Source organism: Salarias fasciatus, chromosome 1 (genome assembly GCF_902148845.1).
Source record: "Salarias fasciatus chromosome 1, fSalaFa1.1, whole genome shotgun sequence".
In the NCBI taxonomy this organism is placed as follows: domain Eukaryota; kingdom Metazoa; phylum Chordata; class Actinopteri; order Blenniiformes; family Blenniidae; genus Salarias; species Salarias fasciatus.
Genome location: NC_043745.1, coordinates 7,690,889 through 7,712,449, shown reverse-complemented (window position 1 = coordinate 7,712,449; position 21,561 = coordinate 7,690,889). Strand labels below are relative to the sequence as shown.

The window sequence follows — 21,561 nt, the reverse complement described above, 5'->3', positions numbered from 1 at the left end:
AGGCTCTTCACGATCCGTCAGGTCCGTCAGTCCTCTGGGTTCAGACAGATTTCACACTCTTGTGGCCTTCATTAATCTGGATTCTTTTAAAAACACTCTTCTGAATTATTCAAGCTGTTTCATATCTTCTTTTTGGAAACAATTTGGAGTTTGGAGTTTAACAGTACATTGTTTTAGTGTGACCCCTCTCACCTTTTTTTTTTTTTGATTTATTTATCCCCGAGTTTTATGATCACACCGGAGAAAAGCTTTGAAAAGACACAGAAAACGAGCCACATGTGAGCTGCTGGCCCGTTACTGAAGTGGAGCTTTCTCCGCTGGGTTCGGAGGTGTCCTGAAGCAAAGAGGATTTTAAAAGTTACAAGCCAGCTGGACAACTCTGGAGCTTTTCCATGCATAAATATTTCCTGATGACTTCTGAAGCAATCCGGACAAAATAAATAAGAGAAGGATACAAATATATACACATAACACATCGTTTCTCCAGCCATATCTATGCAAAATATTGTAAGATTAATGTTAAAGATAGTTAAAAATATCAGGAAGTCCAGCCAACACTTGCTTCTGGGATGAGACGAAACTTGAAACAGGTAAATTGTGTAGTTTAGGCTCTGTGAAGGCTCTTTTTTTATTAAACTGAGGAGCTCTTTCATTCAGGCTCTCTTTGAGTCAAATGAGGTGAGTAACCAGACGTAGCTGCTATCATCCGTCTGCTGATCAACTTTATGGGTTAAATCAGCCTAAAGAGGCAGAGGATTTTCCTCACCACAAAACTGAATAACAGCGATAATTGTGGACTGACTGAGTATTCATGATATCCAAAAGATTCTCTATCTATAACCAGATAAATTATGTGTCTGGCACACAGCGACAAACTTAACAGCAAATCATTAAACCAGGCTAAGATCAGCAGATACAGTCGTCTGGGAGTTTTGATGTCCGACTGTTTCTGACTGAAGTCTCTACTGATGGAGAACCAGTTTTAAAAAGGAGAATACAGTTTATTTTGTTGTCCTGAAGCCTTCCATCCTTCTCATTTTGAACTACAGAGATACAGTGAATGTAAAAGAACAGTTCCAACAACTGAGAGTGTTTAAAGATAAATCAGTTGGTGGAATGGACAAAAATACAGAAAATAAAAAAACCCAACAAAGCAAACAAAGTTGTACCTTGAAGATGATTCCTGATCTTCTGGTGAGATAGTCTGAGTGTTTGCCTCCTCCAGCAGATTATTACTGAGGCTATTGCTTCGCTTCTTCAGGTGTAGTTCCTATTTGTACCGAATTTTACTGTAAAGACTTTATTTGTCATTACTCACACTTTATCCTTTGCTACCAGGTTATTTATTTAAAAAGAACTATGTAGCCTTTTTTGTCTTTCTCTTACTGTCAGCCTTCAGTTCAGGCCCAGCATCCGGAATAGACGGTCTCCTATAGGAGCTGATTAATCCACATGGGCTCAGAGTGAGGACACGATGCCGTGATGTCCCCGGTTCATATATTATTGCATTTGCAGCATTCACTCATGGTAAACCGCAGTCCGGAGGCTCCGAGAGCTGATTTAACCTTTCTCTTGACTGATCCTCACAGTAGTTGACAGTGTTTTAGTGTTTTTCGTCCCTAAATTGGCAGTGGACTCTTTGCTATAAGTTTGTTACCCTCAAAAAAAAAAAAAAGGAAGAAACATGCTTGTGTGTATTTGGACTCGTGCAGCTGTGGAAACTCCCAACAAAAGTTCTTTGTTTAGCGGTGCTCTCTGTTTTCGATTAGTAGCATGCATGCAGCCGGCACTGGGATTTATCTGTGATTGCAGCTGAGGGGAGAGTACACAGGCGGCTCGGCGCTGTTTGATGGCGAGCTTAGTCGGGCCAACGGTTTGTCACAGGGGTTAAAGACGTGGGCAGCGCCGAACTCTAATCATCGGGTCCTAATGCGAAGCAGCTGCCCGAGGAGACGCAGCCCGAGTCATCCGAGGCGTTCCTGAGGGAAAGAGAGGGAGAGAGAGAGAGAGAGAGAGAGAGAAAGGGAGTCTGAGGGAAATGAATGATGCTGATTCAACACGGAGCGACTTTATGAAAACATTTGCTTTGCATTAGGCTGCTCTGCTCTCTCTGCGTGCCAGCGGTGACTCGCGACCCAGATCTTTAGCGGAGCTCGCCGACTGAATGATTTTACTGGTGTCGGCCGCGCCGGGGCGACGGCAGAGGCCGGCTGGGTTCATCTCAGTGCAGTTTCAGACCAGAGCCTGAATAACGCCGCCGTCTCCTGTCGTGTTCCGCTCCGGCCGCTCCGCACGGCGAACTCCGACACCCCCTCGCTGTCAGACTGGCTCCACTCTTTAATCTCTTGTCAAGACAGATCTGTTTGCTTTATGAAAGTTTTCAGCCTGGTTACATCAGACTTGTAGGTTTTATTTAGGGGAAATAAATAAATAAATGAATCGACAGTCTGACATGTCGGAGTTGTTGTTCTCAGTTATCATTCTCACTTGTGGTTCAGTGATTGCGTCTGTCATGTTTGTTTAGTTTAGCTGATGTGTTTTGGTTGGGTTTTTTTTTTTTTTTTTTACATTGTTTTAAGTTTTCGTTGCTGTTGGTGTCGTCTTTCAGCTCAGTTTAGCGTCGTGGAATCTTGAGAAACTGCCACACTCCTCAGATCCATCATCTGGGTTTGTCACGCTGTAGAAAATAGTGGTAACGGACATCGAATTTATACGGATTAAACTAAACAAAATCAACAGACCTCAGAATTATGAAAGATTAAGCCGTGTTTTCTGCTCCTGACCAATCCGACGACACCGAGTTAATCTTGAAGTGAGCATGGTTCTTTGTTCACATGCACTGTTCAGACTGCAGCCGCTCTTTAACGTGGTTCAATAAGCGTTTGGTCCGGGCTGTGTTCACACTTTAATCACAGAGCCAAACACCACACCAGCAACGCATCCGCACGGTTTATTAGAACTGTACTTAAGGGAGGACTTCCTGCCAATGTTTTAACACCTCTATACATTTTATAGGCTGCTGCGAGTGCTTAGTTGGTGAAACTCACACCACGAAAATCCAATTTGGACAACGCTGCATTTAGCACGGCACACGGCGTTGTTGTAGTGGCAGAATATACGACACGACAGCTGTCCAGCATGTGCTTTATTTACGTCTCTCGGTTCAAAACTTGCCTTAAAAAAACACTTCACTGGAAACTGGAAACTGAAGGGAAGCTTTGTCTGGGTGAGGCGCCTGAAACCGAAAGTGAAACTGGAGTTTCTCCCAGCTTCCTGAAAGCAGCGATGCTAATTAGGACCAGTAAGGCCCGAACAGACGATGGCGGCCGGGGGAGACGGTCCAGTCTGCTCAACGCATCTCAGACTTCCATCAGCATGAGCCCTCCTTCATTTTTCGACCTCTTCATGTGATTTATTTATTAAAGGACGCTTGTATCGACATCCAGGGAAAGAGGATAAATGTCGGTCTGGCTGGCAATGCTCTAGGTTTGGAAAGTCTCTCAGTTTACTTTAAAAGAGTCGATGATGGAAACACTTGCTATCTATTTAAACAAAACGACCAAAGGGAGAGTTAGCAGGAAAATCTGAGCCGCCGTCGATGGTTGGCCCTCGTCCAGAAAACAAACCAATTTCTGATTTATAGAGGAACGATTGTCTGGGTCTGCAGAAATCTCTAAAGTGGTTTGAGACAGAAGCTGAGAACAGCTTTAACGTCGGGACATTTCGAAACAAAGAACTTTATCATTTCCAGCAGAGGAATCAATGAAGCGCTCGCAGCCTGGCACTGTAGCTCCTGTAAGTGAATGAGGTTTTCAGGATGCGTCGCCGACCCCTGCATAGTTTCAGCCGTTTATTTTTCATTTCCTCGAAGAGCAGAACTCTCCAGTATCAGTGGCTGTTTTACATCAGAGGAGGCGCATTGACTCATCTCAGCCGAGTGATGCTGACTGCATCGAGTGTGTGTGTGTGTGTGTGTGTGTGTGTGTGTGTATAGATAGCAGGGATCCGCAGGCCGGGCCTGCCTTCACGTACGTGCACGCTCCGGCTCCGGCGCAGAGATTTCAGATGCTCCTGACTCATCCGTCTCTCCACTCGTCCTTGACACAGTTTCCAGTCCGGGCCGGGCCCTGCTGGGATCCCACAGCCACCAGATACTCTCCACCTCATCAGTCCTCCGCTCTCCCCTTGGAAATTTATTGACCACCTCCTCCTTATTGCCCCCTCCTCCCCCCCCCCCCTTTTTGTCTTCCTCCACCTCTGCTTTCCTTTCCTCCCTCCCTCCTGTCTCTCCTTCATGCTCCGTATCTGCCTGATCTAGATTTTCTTCTCTGCTTTTCCTCCTAAAATGAAACGTAGATGTTTTGGAAGCACACATGAACAGATTTTTTTTATTTCCTTTTTCAAGATGGAGTTAGCAGGAAATAGCTGGAGGAATGGAAAAGAGGGGATTTCCCTCCTCTTCTAACCTTTTCCAGCCGCCTGACATCAAAAGACCCGTTGAGTTTTTAGAACTAGTTACCTGATTCACGGAGTTGGCTTAGAAAGAGTCACATGAAGTTTTTTTTTTTTTTTCCACATGAATTGAAAAACATGAACTGTTCTCCGACCTCTTGTCGTTTTGAGCAATATGTTACACTCATTTGTTCCCATAACACACAGTAGTTGATTTTTTTTTATCAATAATCCGTCTTAAACTTCGCAGAAGTTCAGTTTGTGTGAAAATAGACGTGTTCATGCATGATCTTTGCTCTGTTTGCCTCCTGAAGCAGCTGAATGAATGAAGCACTGATGGCTTCGGCATATGTGAGACCTGTATGTGTGTTTCTGAAAGTGGCTGATTTCACCGTGACATTCATGGAGGAGGGAGAACAGCGGTTAGCTCTGTCACCTCACAATAAGAAATCCCTCAGTTTGATTCCAGGTCTCAATGTGTTTAACTTAATTATTGATTTCTAGATGAGTGTGTGAGCGATTAAGGTTAGTTTACATGACATCATTTTAAGTGATATTGTGCTGTTATTGTATTTTTTTGAGGGGGGATTTCTCACATTTACATACATGGCAATACTTTGTCGTCTGATTTTCAAAATGTTACCGGTGTTCTCTGTAACTTTCTACTCAAAACCACCAAGTCAGGAGAATATGCACTGTTATTCCTGAAACTCTGGAGGGAAATATTGTTATTGTCCATCTGCTCACACACACGTACAGAAGAATATTTCCTAAGAGCTCCTGTGTGTTTGTGTGATTGCTTGGTTAACTGGGTTCATCCTTGTTTTAGCCCAGTCTCGGTTTGGGTTTCCTGTCACCGTATGGTGCCTTAAACCGGTGGATTATGTTCATGTAGAACCAGGAAAAGAACTGTTCCCAACTAACTATGACTAAATGAAATTAATGGTGGGTTTGGTGTTATTGGCTGGTTAATCTGTGTGTATAAACTGGTGAACAACGAGGAAAGGCTATTTCAGGTGTAACTACTCACAACCCATACAGTTAATCTGAAATCGTGTTTCTGGAACCTTCTCTGATTCCACTGAATGAAACTGTCCTGAATCCTTGTTTTTCAGTGGTGGAGTTTCTTCTTTCTTCACTTGTGCCAAATAGCTTTGGGGTTATGACTGACACCCGGACCCAGCGGTAATGGGCATGTCTGCCTGCGGTACTTTTCAGACTGCAGAATGTTAAAGTTTAACTTGAAGATGTCGCCTTTATATTTGCAGCAGTGTGATATAATGTTAAACATAACGTTTCTGAATTTGTGCCTCGTAGCTCCTCATCAGTTTGGGAAAGCTTCAGAGGGAGGATGTAGGTGGGTCAGCTTGAGGAATGGAGAAGTTAGAAAGTCAGTGGCCTAAATAGACTGCAGGAGGGGGGGGGGGATCTTCCCCTGGCAGCTGACTGCAGGCAGGTGGCTGCAGAGCGGAGCGGAGCAGGGCAGCACACGCCCCAGAGTTTGGCTGTGAACCCACATTTCCCACTCACCTTCACCGCGTCGCCGCTCTCCGGCGCCGAGCCAGGACCCGGCTGGTCCCGGAACACAACATCGCAGACGCCTCTGAGCCTCCATCTCCGTTCCTCCCTCTCATCCCGTCATCTCCATTGTTTGCCGTGAGGACCGTTGGCCGCCTGCCCTCCTCGCTCTTTGTCTGAGCCATGCAGTACAGGCACGCCGGCGCCTCTCGCGCCGCCAATAGATGGCGTGAGCGAGCAGTTAATGACAGGATAAAGTGTTCATTCACTTGTCTGGCTCTTACACTCCAAACAAAGAGGCGAGGGAACAAAAGCTGAGACACATATATATGAGTTACACTGAATCAGAGTGTAAAGATGTGTTCTTGTCTGAATTATTCATAAACACTGAACATCAACACAGGAAGCAGAATCACTGCGTCCAGCTCGACTGGCCAGCTTCTGCTCCTTCACAGACACTTTTCTGTTTCTGTAAAGGAATGTCTTTTCATCACATTGGAAGAGTCCAGCAGTCTGAAATAGATAGTTATATCTATATATATATAAAAGTGTTCTTTAAAAACAGATCATTAAACATTCATATTTCTACTCAAGAAAGGAAGTGAACCTCTGATCTAATGACTCTAAATCATGCCTGGAGTGGAATTGATATTTGCTCTGGAATCAATGGCATAAAATATGAGACTTCTGAAACCTTCCCAACTTTCGACGTTTGGTGGTTTAAAAAAAAAAAAAAAAGAAACATCCAGCCTCATAATAAGAGGACTCTGAAGACTTTCCATCAAGACTTTTTACAACATCACTGCAAAAACTTTACTCGCCTGTCAACAGTGAGACAAAGTGCCCTCAAATGGAGACGGTTGGCGTGTTTGTTTCCAGTCGAGCAGCTAACTGAGTTAACTTGAAAAGCACAAAACACAATCCTGACAGCGCCGTAAGCTGCAGGGTGGAGGAATCAGAGCAGGTACCTGAAGCCTGAGCAGAGTCTCGAGCCTCCTGCTGCACCGCGTGGGTCTCCAGGATCAACCTGAGGACCTGCAGTGGGTGGAGAGGGGGTCAGAGTTCATCAAACAGACCAGATCCTGTTTTATTTTTAAGCTTCACTTGTGGATGTTTAATGACTGTTTTCAACACGAACATGAAATATTAGAATTAGGACTTATATATGTCAAATGTGTCATCTTTACAATATCAACCTACCCGATGCTGTACAGGGAACGCTGAACTCAGATGAAGATGTTTACATTTACGGTGCTTTCATGCTCTAGTTGGAAGTGACAGAATTTGAAATATAAAAGGACACTCGGACTTAATGAAGAATAATTCACAAGACGTTTGCGATTTAACGACTGATAAAGTTTAATCAGACCACAGAATGAGTGCTGTTATTTAAAAGAAGTGAGGCATCAACATCATCTGAAGTGTGTTTATCAGGAATAATGCTGCTATCGCCATAGTCAGCATCATGCAGCCCTCATTCGAGGTGACTCTCATGCAGCACATCGCCATTGCACCTCTTTTCCATAGTTAATCACATTTTAAATTGCATGGTTAAAATGTTTTGGGTTTTTTTTTTACATTTCAGGGTCATTTAGCCCATAGTGTAAAACAATTTTTATCAGAATGCCTTAATTGGGAATCAAATGAGCACAAAGAATTTCCTTTTTGTTTACCTTTTGTAGACCAACTTCATACAATGTCTATCTAGCAAAACAGCCAGACTCATCTTAACTTGAAAAGCCTTAGTTTTACACTTCAGGCCCCGTTTACACACCCAACGTCACGCAAAAACCATTTCTGTCTCCATAGAATCTGCAGAAATATTGAAAACGTGTTCATGTACGGCCACTGGTGGGCGCTGTTGATTGTTTTTGTAGCGAAACCACACACTCCTGCATGCAGAGAACAAAACAATACAAACATCAACAACAGGAGAACGCAGACATTCATATGGACAGACGAAGTTGGATTGTTTTTACAGATGACTGTCAACCCTGAAACTACCAAGTCCAGGAGAATCTGGACTGATAGTCCTGACAGTCTGTGGGGAAATGTTGTTATTGTCCGTGTACTGAGCGTGAGCAGAAGAATATACACTTGGACTGTGGAGGGAATGCACGTAACAGCATTTCAGAAAAGTTGAGTTGTCTTCTGTGTCCACATAGGTGGAGTTGGATTGTTTTCAAAAATTTGCATTTTCAGTGTCCTTGAAACATTGTTGCCGTGTAAACTAAAACCAAAGCACTGGGAAATCAAAACCACCAACAGCATGACTAGAAGACGGTCCACTGCACCTCCTGAGCCAAAGCGAATCCGCGTCCTCCTGCAGAGTCGGGGTTTTGCCATGTTTCTCTTTCCATGAAAAAAAAAAAAAAAAAAGCAAATCCCAGCACTTCTTGCAGTGAATCCACCATCATCGCCGTGCTTGGTATACGTAGTATGCATCAAACCGGACGTCTCCACACCTCTGCATTCTCTGACCTATTAAATGTATTCTCATACTATTGAGAGGTAAAAATTTCTCTTGTGGAGGGCAGCAGTTGTCCTGACATTTCAGCCTCCTCTTTCAAGAATACATTTCTGAGTCATGCTCTCTCTTTGCCAGAACAGAAAAGGAAATATGTAGTCTGGCTGTAAAATGAGGGAGGGCGAAGATCTCTGCAAGAGTGCCTCTTTTTTTTCTCCTGTTCTTCGCCTTAAAATAGCCAGAGCTCTGAATCCCTTTGGTGTAATAGCAAAGAAATCAACAAGGGCCTGATAGCTCAGCTCAAGTGAGAAATACACACTTTAAATATATACTTTTAGGAGCAGTAACGGGAAGTCTCTCCCACCCTGTACCTTATAGAGAAGCACACATGTTAAAAGAGTTAACTTTGTGTTTACAATGTGCTTTTTCTGCCCATTTCTGCCCTGAAATATTTCATACCTGGTGGCTCCGGGGCAGAAGTGACAGAGAAATGAACAAAATCAGCTGTGAATTAGCTTCAACACATTTCATAACGCAATGCCGTTAACACTGAGACTTCAGTGTATTTATGACAGTTCGCATGATCTCAATACTCGATCAAATACTGCATCACACTGAATGAAGCACAGCAGAATAGAAGTTATTGATCCTGTATAAGTAGCATATTTTTGTAACGCTTTGATGTTTTATTTTTCTGCATGTGGGTTCATCACATCTTCTTGACAATAGGTCACATGCCCATTTGTAGGATGTGGAATGACTGCAAAAACAAAGTGTGTCCTTGTCACAGGAGTGTGTGGAATGGAAATACCAAACTTTAATAAAGACTGATTAAGTCAAACGGACCACAATAAGGTGTGCGCACCCTCTGACTTTCAACTAGCCAGTGTAACGTCAGCGGAGCATAATGAGTCCATCAATCATGGGACTGACTCTCAGGAAGGCCGTTAAAAGTCACTCACGGCTTCTTCTCTCAAGTAAATACTCACTTTTTAATTCCCAACAGCTCAGTGACTCCACCACGTTTTATAGGAGTAAGATTGAGCATTGATTCATGTTACAGAAGGATGCAGCCTGACTGGCTTCAGAAAGCTCCAGACAGTCAAACCTTGACCTTTATGACCCTGAGTTTTGGGTGTACTGGTGCAGCAACTGGGACAGGACTCAGCAGTTCAGCAATTGATGATACACGCTGAAACCCTGTGTGTGTGTGTGAGAGAGTGTGTGTGTGAGATCTGTCATTGCCGTCTCACAGCCTGATGCAGGTTTCAATGGCAGCTGCCTCCCACCGAGCCAGACATGATCGCAGCTCATGTGTCGGCGGCCATGTAAACGGATCCATCAGCAGGATTACGGACGCGCAGTTTGATGTTTCTATGGTGCGGTGTTAGGTTGGAGGTTTAAAGGCCTCACGTACATGTAACCGTAGGTCAAAGTGTTTCGCTAGATGGATGCAGCATTGAGTTAAAAAAGCGCTGCTCTCAGCCCTCACTGGTTCAGGTAAAACACGCTTTGGCCAATGCTGCGGGTGGCTCAGTCGGTGCCCGATTATAAAGGCTTTTCCCTTTTCCACTCCTCTCTGTCTTTACATTGTTACAAATGCGGTCAGTGATTGTGACTGGTGTCATTTTTTTTTTTTTTTTTTTTTTTTAACTGCATTTTCAACAGGTGTGAAGTCAATCACTGCACCCCAGTGGAGATAAATGATCGTTATTATAAAAACAAAACAAAACAAAAACCTTTTCAGCTTCCAACAAATTCCCTGCATCCTGATTGTGGGAGACGGCTCCCATTCAGACGCTGACAATAAAAGCAGCCTCAGCTACAGGTGACTCATTTGTCAGAGCGCAGGTTGCAAAGCAGGCCTCCCAGTAATTAGCCCCACTTTCAGACTGAAACTCTGAAACTAGTGTGTTTGTGTGTTGTGTGTGTGTGTGTGTTCATGCGTCACACCCCCGGCTCTTTAAATGCAGAGGTGACTGTTGTGTGTGAATGTATGAGACGCTTTGTTCTTCGTCCAGGCATGCATCACGCTCTGTTGACGTATGTCAGGCAAACAGCCCCCTTACCGTCTCACTTACACACCACACACACACACACACACACACACACCACACCATACAATACACACACACGGTGAATATAAGCAGATCTTGGTTGAGTCATGAGAAAGGTGCTCAGACAGAGTCACAGGGGAACCTGTCAGAGTGCCATCTTGCCCACACAGCAATTCACCAAAATAGACACACACACTCACACACACACACACACACACCGCATTGCATTTTCCAGATATACTGTAACTTTAGCCGCTGTTTGTTTCGCCTTTATCCCTCTGAACATCCACACTTTTGCTTCTATGACAGAAAATCTGATAAGACATTGCAGCACCGCACCTCCAGTCCGCGTTGCTGACAGTAAAACGCATTCTGCTTTGAGGTTTGTTCTTTTGTTGTTGAAGCAGTATTTGCATAGCATTCTAAATATGTAATCCTCAGATGGCCTAGCCCAGCTATCTAGATAATTCCTTTCCAATTTTTCTGCCCTCATAATGAGATAATCCTGTTTGTTTTTAAAACATCCCTGGTTTTAATGTTATGTTGTGGCTGATGATGCGTGTTGTGTGTGAATGCCAGGTTGTGCTGTCGAGGCTGCCATCCAGTCTGCTTTAAATGTATCAATAGGATAACCCCTGCAGTGAATGCACACAGCAGTGAGTGTGTGTTTCATTCAGACTTCAGTCGATGCAGAAACAGCGGTCGCCCTGTGTTATTCCCCCACAAGTCGCTACCGATCACTTGAAGACAGCATGAATGTTTTAAAATATCTGAGTGCACACTGAGTTTCTGAGTTGCTCCGTCTGTGATTCACTGATGACGTGATCGGAGCCGACAGTGTGTGATGTGATAACTGCAGTCGTATTTGTCATCCAGATTTACTGTGCTTGTTTCTGCCAAGCGATACGGTATAGTGTGTGTGTGTGGTGTGTGTGTGTGAGTGAGTTGGCCAGTGGCTCCTGTGCTGCTGTTACATTCACTATGTGCTCGATTCCTGGACACCACACACGCACGCGCGCACACACACACACGCTTGGCTCAAGGCTTAAGTGGGACTTTCCAGTGGGAGGGAAATTCATAGGAGTTTAAAGGGAGTAGATTTCCAAGGCTCTGGCCTTGTACTTAATAAAACACAATCCACACCGAACATTTAACAATTTCCAGCCCCACATTATATTTATTGCTTTTCAATCTGCCGTTTTCCGCCGCTAAGCACTTCTCAATTTTATTTTATTTTTTTCCACCAGTGACAAGAAGTGGAGCCTAATTCATGCCATGAGTCTGGCTCCGGGACGCTTCCTGAGAATGACAGTGAAACTTCCTCTTTCACTTGTGCAACGTGCAGCATTTGTCCCAGTTCCTAGTCTGTCCTCCCTGGGAACACTTTTAGACAGTACAGGGGAATCAAACCGATACAGAACAGACAGATTAAGCAATAATTTGACATGATGGTGGGATCTTCACTTATTTACGTTCACGTTTTTCCTGCAGAAGTTCCCTAATTTGTAGAAGTAGCAGAACTTGGCACCGAGGTTTCCCACCCGCTGATCTGTCAATTTTTCCTTCGTTACAATAAAAAAAGAACTGACAGTACCTTTCTGCATCTCATAATCCACAAATTGTTTTGCACGGCGCTCCAGCATCCGTCAGTCAGTCTCCCTCCGCTTCACTGTAAACACGAGCGTTAATCCACCCACGGCCGCGCTACGCCGCACGTCTAAGTAGCCATACGATGCACGCCGCGGTTCCACGCTTCTCTATGAAGCACGGCGGCTCTGCTGTCAGTGTCAGACAGCGAATGGGAAGCGTCAATGACTCATGTTGATAATTAATGTTAATCGGACTCATTAGTTCTGCAGCGTTAACGTCCATCTCACTCCTTATAAAATAGTCCCTGTACTGTGGAGCCTTCGAGTACGAAACTATGATGTTATGATCCTCACAGCCACCGTGTTACACTCAAGAACAATGTTATATCACTTTAGAAGCAGTAGATAAAGTATGAAATCCTTTTATTCAATATACTTGGATTATTTAGCAAATCTTTGTCGCTTCTATATTTTTTTATAATATTTAACCTTCAATCAGAAATGTCGGCCAACACTAAATTACAATCATTAAAGTTCAATCCAACATCGGATATTTGAGAAAAGGTGTTGTCAACATTCTCCATTTATTTTAGTTTGGAAAATTACGCTTATCCCTATTTCCAGATGGAATCGGAGGTTTTTTTTCGTCAGGCTTGATGTGAGGATGTGCCTCGGTGATCGCAGTCCAGAGGCTTCAGCTCTGTGTTGCTATGTTCAGTTCATCTGGTTATGGTGTATTTTGTCAGGGGAAATAATTCAGTGTGGTTAACCATTCCTGATCTTTACGAGCTGAAATGTGTCTGTTTATCTCATCTTGTTTTCAACAAATTTTGAGTGTTTCAGCTTCTTGATGGGAGCAATGATTTTACACCATTTACAGCCAGTGTTTATAAAACCGCAGAAGTTCAACTCTGTTGCCTGAAAGTCTCTTTTATATATAGTTTTTCTGATGTGACTAGTTTACACATTTATTTTTTAAACGCTGAAATCCTTCACATTCTTGGACCTAAATCTAAATCTTCACTGACGACTGAATCTGATATATCCACAATGATGCACCTTCACAGATTTCAAATTAAAAGCTTTTATCAAATATAATTAGCAAAGTTCTTCTGCCATTTAACATCATCAGCAGCAGCCGCAGATCCGGCGCATATTGAAAGTATTAAGTTTATTATTGGGAGTGAAGTCAGTGAGCTGAGTCATCTGGGTCCAGAGTGTTTCTGGTGAGTCTGCTGACTAAAGTCATTGAACTCATTGAACTAAACCTTCTCACTCCACTAACCAGCCGGTGGACTCACAGGATCCAGGCTCATGAAAACCTTGGACTAGTTTCTGATTCAGTACAAACTAATCATTACCTCAGGTGGAGAGAAGATGAAGAAGAGATCAGTAGTATGGACACGAATGGAAAAGATTGATATTGTTTCCAGTTTTAGTTTGGGCTTCAGTGAAAGTAAAAACTCTCAGATTATGTGGAACAGTCTTTAGATTGGAACATCTGTCAGAATCAGGAACCACATTCAGCTCCAAGTTTATCTTTACAGAGTCCGTTTGGTGAAAGCAGAGGATTAGTGGCAGGTAGAAAGGAAAAGGAGAACAAAGGTTTTGGTTAAATGAATCAATAAAATCTCTGCTGCTCAGGAGCAGTCACTCTGAAAGCCCCGAGAGTGTCCTCCATGTGTAGTCATTCTTGAAGTCATTCTTCAAGAGATGGAGGGACACGTTTTAAGACTGGCTGTAGGGAAACATTCGTGTCCATCAGGAGTGAAAGCCAAGGATGTGTGGTTCAATACGACGCCCTCTACGGCTTTGAGCCAGCGAGGCCTTCCTGGAATGGAAAGGAGCTGTCAAGGACGTCACAGTCGATCACAGGAGCAGGAGAAAAATCCTTTGAATCAACCAGGCTGCTTGTCCAACCGCTGCTGACCGATTCAGAATTATTTCAGAAAGCTCCCAGTGACCTTGAGGCATTGTTTACACACTGTTTCACGAGGAAGCGCTTCCTTTTTGTGTTTTCACTTCGGAACAGTCCGACGTTGACATGGTAACGTTTTGAAAGTGATGTTGGGTTTTCTCTCAGAGTGCAGACATCACTGAGGAGTAATTGTTGCTTCGTATGGTGGAGCAGTGCTGTCATAAAAATAGTCGCTCACTAGATTTCTTCACATTAGCGTTGACTTGAGCTAAGCATCCGTTATATCAGGAAGAGAATCAATACTCAGTGATTTTAAAGTTGCTTTGTGCTGCACTTTCACCAGGATTCAAGCAACAAGTGAAAAGAACAAGTTCTTAACTATTTGAAAAGAAAAAGCAACTTAAAGGAAAAAATGAGTTCACTGAAAGCCATATGGAACCGGCTGATTTTTTTAATCATATATCCCTTCATCCTGTCTTCCTTCATATATCCTCTCAGCCCTCATGACTTCACCTCGGCCTCAGTCGATTCTGTGGTGCGAGAGGATGGCGAGGAAAAAAAAAACCCTCTTTATATAACCCCAGTTACAGCCAGCTGTACTTGTGGTTGGAGGAAATGTCTTTAAGGTTGAATCATCTTATGCTCTGCAGTCGGACGTAACTAGGCTTGGTCCCCAGGGTGTGTGCAAACAGCGTGTGTGTGTGTGTGTGTGTGTGTGTGTGCATGCATGCACTTATCTCCATACAGTTCATTTGGGATCCAATCAGTTTGTCCTCTTAAAATAACCGTTGCATGCGAGTCTAAGTTCCTAGAAAAACACGTAACAAGTAAACAGTTTTAGACTAAAAAATCTAAAAGCAGATGTAGGTGCTTTATGGGTTTTTTTTTCTTCCTTCAAACCAGAGCAGCAGTGTGTCTCCTCTATCAGGCTTCTTTTTTTTGCAAGCATTCATCTTTCATTATGGTTTTAGAGTCAACTTATTGTCGTGACTTCCTTGAAACATCTGTTCCATTTCAGCCAGATTTAATGAAATTCCCAACACTGTCAGTTGGTCTCTGGCTCAAAGCATCTTTGATCCAGCCTCCTGTCCAGATGGTTTTGTGCTCGAAAACTGCACTTTTATGTGGAATATTCTTTCACCTCATTTATTTGATAGAGCTGCTGAATAAGAGGAGTGTTTGAACACAAACAGGTAAACCGAGGAATGCAGCGTTCCGGTCGTACAGACACACACCGTGTGGTGCCAGATAGTGGACTGAATTACTGATGAGGTGAGTGCGCAGAGTACTCAGTGCTGCGGGCGACTTCTGCTTTTTCAGTATGTACATTTACACTACGGAGGCAGGAATAACTAATGTGAAGTTTTAACACCTTTGCACCAAAAGCAGCATCTTCTTCTTCACTTTTTTGAAGGAACTTAGCAGGAAGATTGTCCCACTATCTTCCAGATCTTCTGTGAATGTGTCTGGCTCCAGATCTTCTCTGTCTTTATAGAATTACAAACACACTTCATGGGGGCAAACCATTACTTACAGGACTCCCATTTCACCTTTTTGCCCCAAGAGTGCTTAATAAACTAGATAATGTCATTGGCCGTATCATTGGGAGTCGAGCTGGAGCCAGTGAGCTGTTTTCCTGCTGGTGTTGCCTGGTGTGGTTGTTTCTTTCTGCCAAGCCTCAAACTTTCTCACAGTAATTATAAAACCATGACACTCCTCAAGTAGGGAGTTGTTAAATGACCAATTAATTAATTAAAACTACTGTTAAATCTTGGTTAATCTGTTAAATCATATAATCAGGCAGCCGGTTCCATAGGCGAAGGCCGTAGTTCTGAAAAGGCGCCTCGCCATGGGTGTGTGTTCTGCATGTAGGGATCAGCACTGGTCTGCTGCCGGAGGAGCGCCAGGGCCGTGAGGGTTCCTAAGGTAAAAGCAATTTTGAAAGGTAAGAAGGCCGAAGACCATTAAGATATTTAAAAACCATTAATAGAAGCTTAAAATCCATTCTGAAGCACACGGGGAGCCAATGCAGCGATTGAAGAGCCGGTGTAATCTGCACCCGCCTTCTGGTCTTCATCCGGACATGAGCTGCTGAGTTCTGTGAAAGTTGTCAGCCTGAAATATTCTTTTTGTTTCAGACCAGAAAGCAGGGCATTAAGGTAATCGATACGACTGGTGATAAAAACGCATTAGCATCTCTGTCTTGGCCATGGAGAGAATGGAGTGGACTCTGGAAACATTCTCTGAATGATAAAAACCTTGTTTTGTCATGTTCTTAATATGTGGAATAAAAGTCAAGCCAGAGTCAAAGATTACGTCCAGGTTGTTTACTTGAGGGTAACGATTCAGGGACAGTTTGGGTATAGTCTTCTCTCTATGGGCCTCAGGACCATTGACTTAAACTTCTGTGCCGTCCTGGTTAACCTGGAGAGAGTTTTCTGCCATCCTGGATTTGATCTAAAATACCGTTCTAAAGTGCATCCATTGGCTTTGTGTCATCAGGAGGCACAGAGATGTACAGCTGTGTATCATCAGCGTAGCTGTGAACCCTAACCCTTTATCTCCTGGTGACCCCGCCAAGAGGGAACACGTCAAGGTTAAAAAGCACTGGACCTAAGATAGAACCCTGGGGAACACCGCATGAGACACTGTGGCCCCAGAGGAGCCCGGAGCCAGACTTACCATGAATGTCCTGTCTGTGAGGGAGAACGTAAACCACCTGTGAACAGCTCCACAGAGGCCAAGGTGCTTTAAACCAGTTAAAAGAACAGTGTGAGATCCAGTAGAACCAACACTGTTAGCTTACATGCATCATAATTTAATCTAATATCATTTAAAATCTTTAAAAATCCTCCTTATGGCTTTCTACACTTTATGTCTTGCCTCTACTCTGAGGAATGAGGAGGTGCTGCTGCAAACAACTGATCCTTGTATTAGGTTGGATCGTCTTCCTTTGTCAACTCTGTAATCACAGAAGCATCTGCATGAGTGTGTTCTGGTTGGTCACAGTAGAGTTCAGCTTGCTCTCGTTTGGCAGACGCTGTAAAAGCCTTGAGGACCACTGACGTTGATCGCTCTGACTTTGAGGTGGCTGAAATAGTGTTTTCAAGCAGGCGTTGTGACATGACTGCTTCTGGCTGTGCCTCTCTCCAACTTGTGTTAAATCGAAGGAAAAGAGTGTGTTTTTTATCAAATGAAGCACATTCTGCTTTATTCCCCCCAGATGAAAGTTGTACATGCTCATGTTATCGGGATTCGTCTCCTTCAGACCTGCTCTCTGTCCACTGCAGGAGATGGGAGCTGAATGCAGCCTTTTTCTTCTTCTTTGTTGGATTGGAAAACCATTTGGAGTGCAGTCACCTAAGAGTAATTACAGTGTGGAGTTCCATGGAAGGCAGCCAGCGCCGTCCTGCAGGCTGCTTCAGCTCTCAGCTCTGTGGGAACTGATGGACATAACGCCATGTTTCAGAGAGAAAAACTGTATATGTTAGAAATAACAAATAAATATGCCGTTCCATGGATAGCGAGTTGATTTGTCATTTTAGAGAGCTTCAGGCTGTAATATAATCTGCATTTATTGTTCATGTCTATTGATTAGAGCCGTATGTTTATAGAGGAAGTGATAAAATATTAAGTGCTTTCAGGATTGAGTCATTGCAGTACATTTGAGTTCTTCAGACCAGCAGAGGATTCAGAATACAGCAGCTTTTCTTGTGAGTGCAAAATAAACATGCTGCACATTTTAAAGTGCTTTTGCTCGCCTATACAGCGAATGTCATTGCACCGTTATCCCTAACCTTAGACCTTGTCTGGCTGAACATTATGAGCTTTGTAACAGCTTGCATAAAGTAATGAATGAAAAAGAATTAAAAACGGTCGAATGAATGCAGAGGTTTAGGAATTTCAGAGGTGAATTTAATGATACCCCTGTTTTCGTTCCGCTTTTAAAAGCATGTGCTTTTCTGTTTGTGGTGTTAAACTGTGAAATAACCTTGATGGTACTTTGAAAGAAATGCAATCTTATAAATTTTTAAGGTACACTGTAGGCAAGCGTTATCAGATACCTTTTGATAAGGGAAAAACAGTAAATATTAAAGTCGACAAACATATTTCTCCTATAAATTCTCCTGGAAACTGTTTTAAGTGGAACTGTATCTAGAAAAATCATAATTATTGTAACAAAAGTGGAAATAATTTTTGTTTTAGTCTTGAAAACTTTAAATTCTCCAAAGAAAGGATCTGACTAGATCAGATTTGTGTGTAATTTTGTCACCTTCTATATATGCACGGTGTTATTTTAGTGATAATCTACTAAAATGTAATTAATTGAAGTCTGTGTGTATATTTGAGACAGATAATGGTAAATCAGTAAATGAACTGAAATGTTAGATATTGAGAATTGACACCTGCAGGGCTTTTTTTTTATTTTGTTTTTCTGTGGTAAGCAAGTGTCGATATCATAGGACAGACAGTAGAAAATCTAAAATGTGGAGATGTTTATATGCTGGTGTTTGATAGAAGTTTCCTCAAGTTAGTTTTCAGAAACTAGTTTTAAAAGGAAAGAGTCATTGTTGAAGCCCTGAAGTCAAACAGCAGATTCCTCCACATCACTCCCATGTTTTTAGCTCTTTTCATGTTTTTTTTTTTCTTCTGCTCTCTGCCAGGTATCGGAGGACTGGAGGAGTGTGTCCTGAAGTCCGCCACCCTGTCGACGGCCCCCGCCTGCCCCCCCTTCACCCCGCTCAACTTTGAGGCCACGCCCATCGTGCGGGTCGCCATCGAACCCAAACATCCAAGTGAGTCCTGATCTGAATGCATGGTTGGAATCCCAGACTCCACACTCTGTTTTTCAGATGTTCACGTTCAGTCCTCATATCAGCAGCGTTCGGTCCAGTTGAGACACTTTCCCCTCCTCTCGGTCAGGCGAGATGCCAAAGCTGGTCCGAGGCATGCGGCTGCTGAACCAGGCCGACCCTGCGCCGAGGTCCTGATTCAGGAGACGGGAGAACACGTTCTGGTCACGGCTGGCGAGGTTCACCTGCAGCGCTGCCTGGACGACCTCAAAGATCGGTCAGTTCCTTTTAATTCCCTACATCTGCATATTTATTCACAGGAGCTCATTTCGCTCCAAGGTCTTTTGATTTTTGTCTCAGAATTTTCATTAATCACATTTCTCTGTGATTCTCCACCTGCGTGCATTTTCATTCTGCTTTTCATCAAGCAGGACTTTCCTACAAACAAGGGCTCACTACTTTCCAGTGGCATAAATATAAATCACTGTAACACTACTGCTTTGCAGTAATACTTAAATTACATTTTTTTTTATTCTGTCCCTTTCTTTATTCCTTCTTTCCTTTTCCATTTTGGTATTTCAAAATAATTACTGTTTGGAGCAAGTTAGGATGCTGTTTTGGGCCTTTTTAGAACCATTTTTAAACCTCTGAGCCTGTTTGAAGCTGTTTAAGCCAACTTATTTCTGTTGTGAACATATTAGGCTCTGATTCCAGCCTGCATGAAACCTCAGTCCATCCATTACACATGTAATTTAATATTTCAGCTCAATTGGTGTGTGGCGGTCACAGTTACTTTCAATTGTATTTCTATAACACCAAATACAGTGTTTCCTGCAGAAAAAAGTTTGGATTTTGGTTCAGCCCAGCCTGTCCTGATTGGATGATTAGTTTAGGGGGGCCTGAGAGAGGCTCAGTCTGCCGGCCTGCTGTGAGGCTGACGGAAATGCTTTGTTAGTTTTTAACTCACTGAGCCAACTACTGTATCTCTTCTACTTCTGTTTTCTATTAAACTTAAGAGAATGAAAAACTTACCTGTGATACTGTGGGAAAAAAAATTCCACAACAACCTGTATCTTTTTGAGAGTCTTTGAAGTCGCTGCTGAGCAAAGTCAACAGGAGGGATTCCCATTGATCCATGATTGATATTGATGGTTGGTGAACATACCAAGAAATCTGTAAGTGCAGTTACAGCATCTCATCTTTATTGGCAATCGTTATTGATCATCTCTCCGTTTGCATTCCTGTGAAGAGTCAGCTGTTGATATTCACAGCGACTCAGATCAGAGACCTAGCTGATCTGTTTCCAGCATCACTATCTTATTGACTACTTACTGACTACTTAGTACTTATTGACGACTGCAGCGTGTCTGCAGCTCGTCACTCCTTCAGGAGAGCAGTGTGAGCTCGTTTACAGACGGTCACATCAGGAGATGAGTGAGGCTTCATCACACACTTTTCTGTGAACATTCAGTTCGAGCTCAGATTTCATGACCAAGCTAAATTGTGGCATCCTGTAAAATACAAAATGTACTGTTTTGATCCTTTTAGAAAAGGCTAGCTCGCTTTTGTGCCACTGTTTTGCTTTGGAATGAGAGCAACACCCCGAAAGAGTGCCTGCCAGCACAGCTTTAATCTCTTCCAACAAATATCAGCATCAAACAATTAATCATTATTCACTTCACTTCTCGGCAGTTTCATTATTGTTCCTGATGCTTTTTGTAGTTCACTAGAAATAATGAGTTATTTCTTATGCTGTAATGTTTTATCAAAAGTAAATTGTAGCTTAAAAAGTGTATTCCTCACTTTCATAAATAATGTGAAGTCTAAATTCGGTGGCTCGTGTCGACGAATATCAATAAAACAAACATTTCTGCCCTGCCCCACACACACACACACACACACACACACACACACGCACACGCACACAAGCAGGGCTGCTGTCTGCAGAGCAGCAGCAGGAAGTGGGAGTTGACCTTCCATAATAAGACGAAACAGACATGGATGATATTATGAATGACGCAGACCTGCCAAACAAAATGAATCTGCCTCTCAGACTGAAAACCAAGAGCAGCGGGTGGATGCAGACAGTAACCAACAACCTCGTCACGTAACACTGTGGTTTTATTTCATTGTTCTCCGTGTGGTGCTTTTCAGTCAATCAATCAATCAAAGAAATGGAATTTGACAGAAGCAAAACAGCTGAATCTTTAAGGCAAATGTGACGCACATACACAAAAAGCCGAGAAGCTACAATAATATGACAGAAGTAAATTAATGAGCCAGGAAAAACTGGCAAATTTGGACTGTTTTGACCAAAAGAACCAAATTACGCTGCTGGATTTGCTCTGAAATGTGATGTTGGCACAGGAATTGGTTTTGCTCCAATGTGCATATTTGGCCACAATTCTATTTACGTGAAGGAGACATCTTGGCCTTGATCCAGTAATTGTGCAAATATAAAAAGCGCACTCTCTGTGCCAGGGTCTGCAGCTCCCTCTGTGGTGACTCCCTGTAGCTTTTAAAAATTATATGCAAACAAACATTTTTATCTTCTTTTCGATGTTATTGCACAGCAGTCTCTCAGAGAAACTCTTCAGTCATTTGAGGTGAAAAATGTGAGACATAAGGGTGCACGGTATGGGCAAAAAAGTATCTCATTTATTTTTTTTTAATTTGATGATGATAATCTCACCATATTCTTTAAAATGTGATTTATTTCCCAAAAAATGCAGGGAATATTCTTCTTGGTAAACAGAACGTCCATGAA

General features: G+C 42.9%; 1 protein-coding gene across 1 annotated transcript in view; it reads left to right on the top strand.

The window, feature by feature from the left end:
- The window catches only part of efl1 (elongation factor like GTPase 1), an 80,066-nt gene that overhangs the window by 36,690 nt on the left and 21,815 nt on the right, over window positions 1-21,561 (top strand). Inside the window, 3 exon segments of the mRNA XM_030119166.1 lie at window positions 18,666-18,797; window positions 18,925-18,969; window positions 18,972-19,071. Of these exon segments, the coding sequence (XP_029975026.1) occupies window positions 18,666-18,797; window positions 18,925-18,969; window positions 18,972-19,071 (277 nt within the window).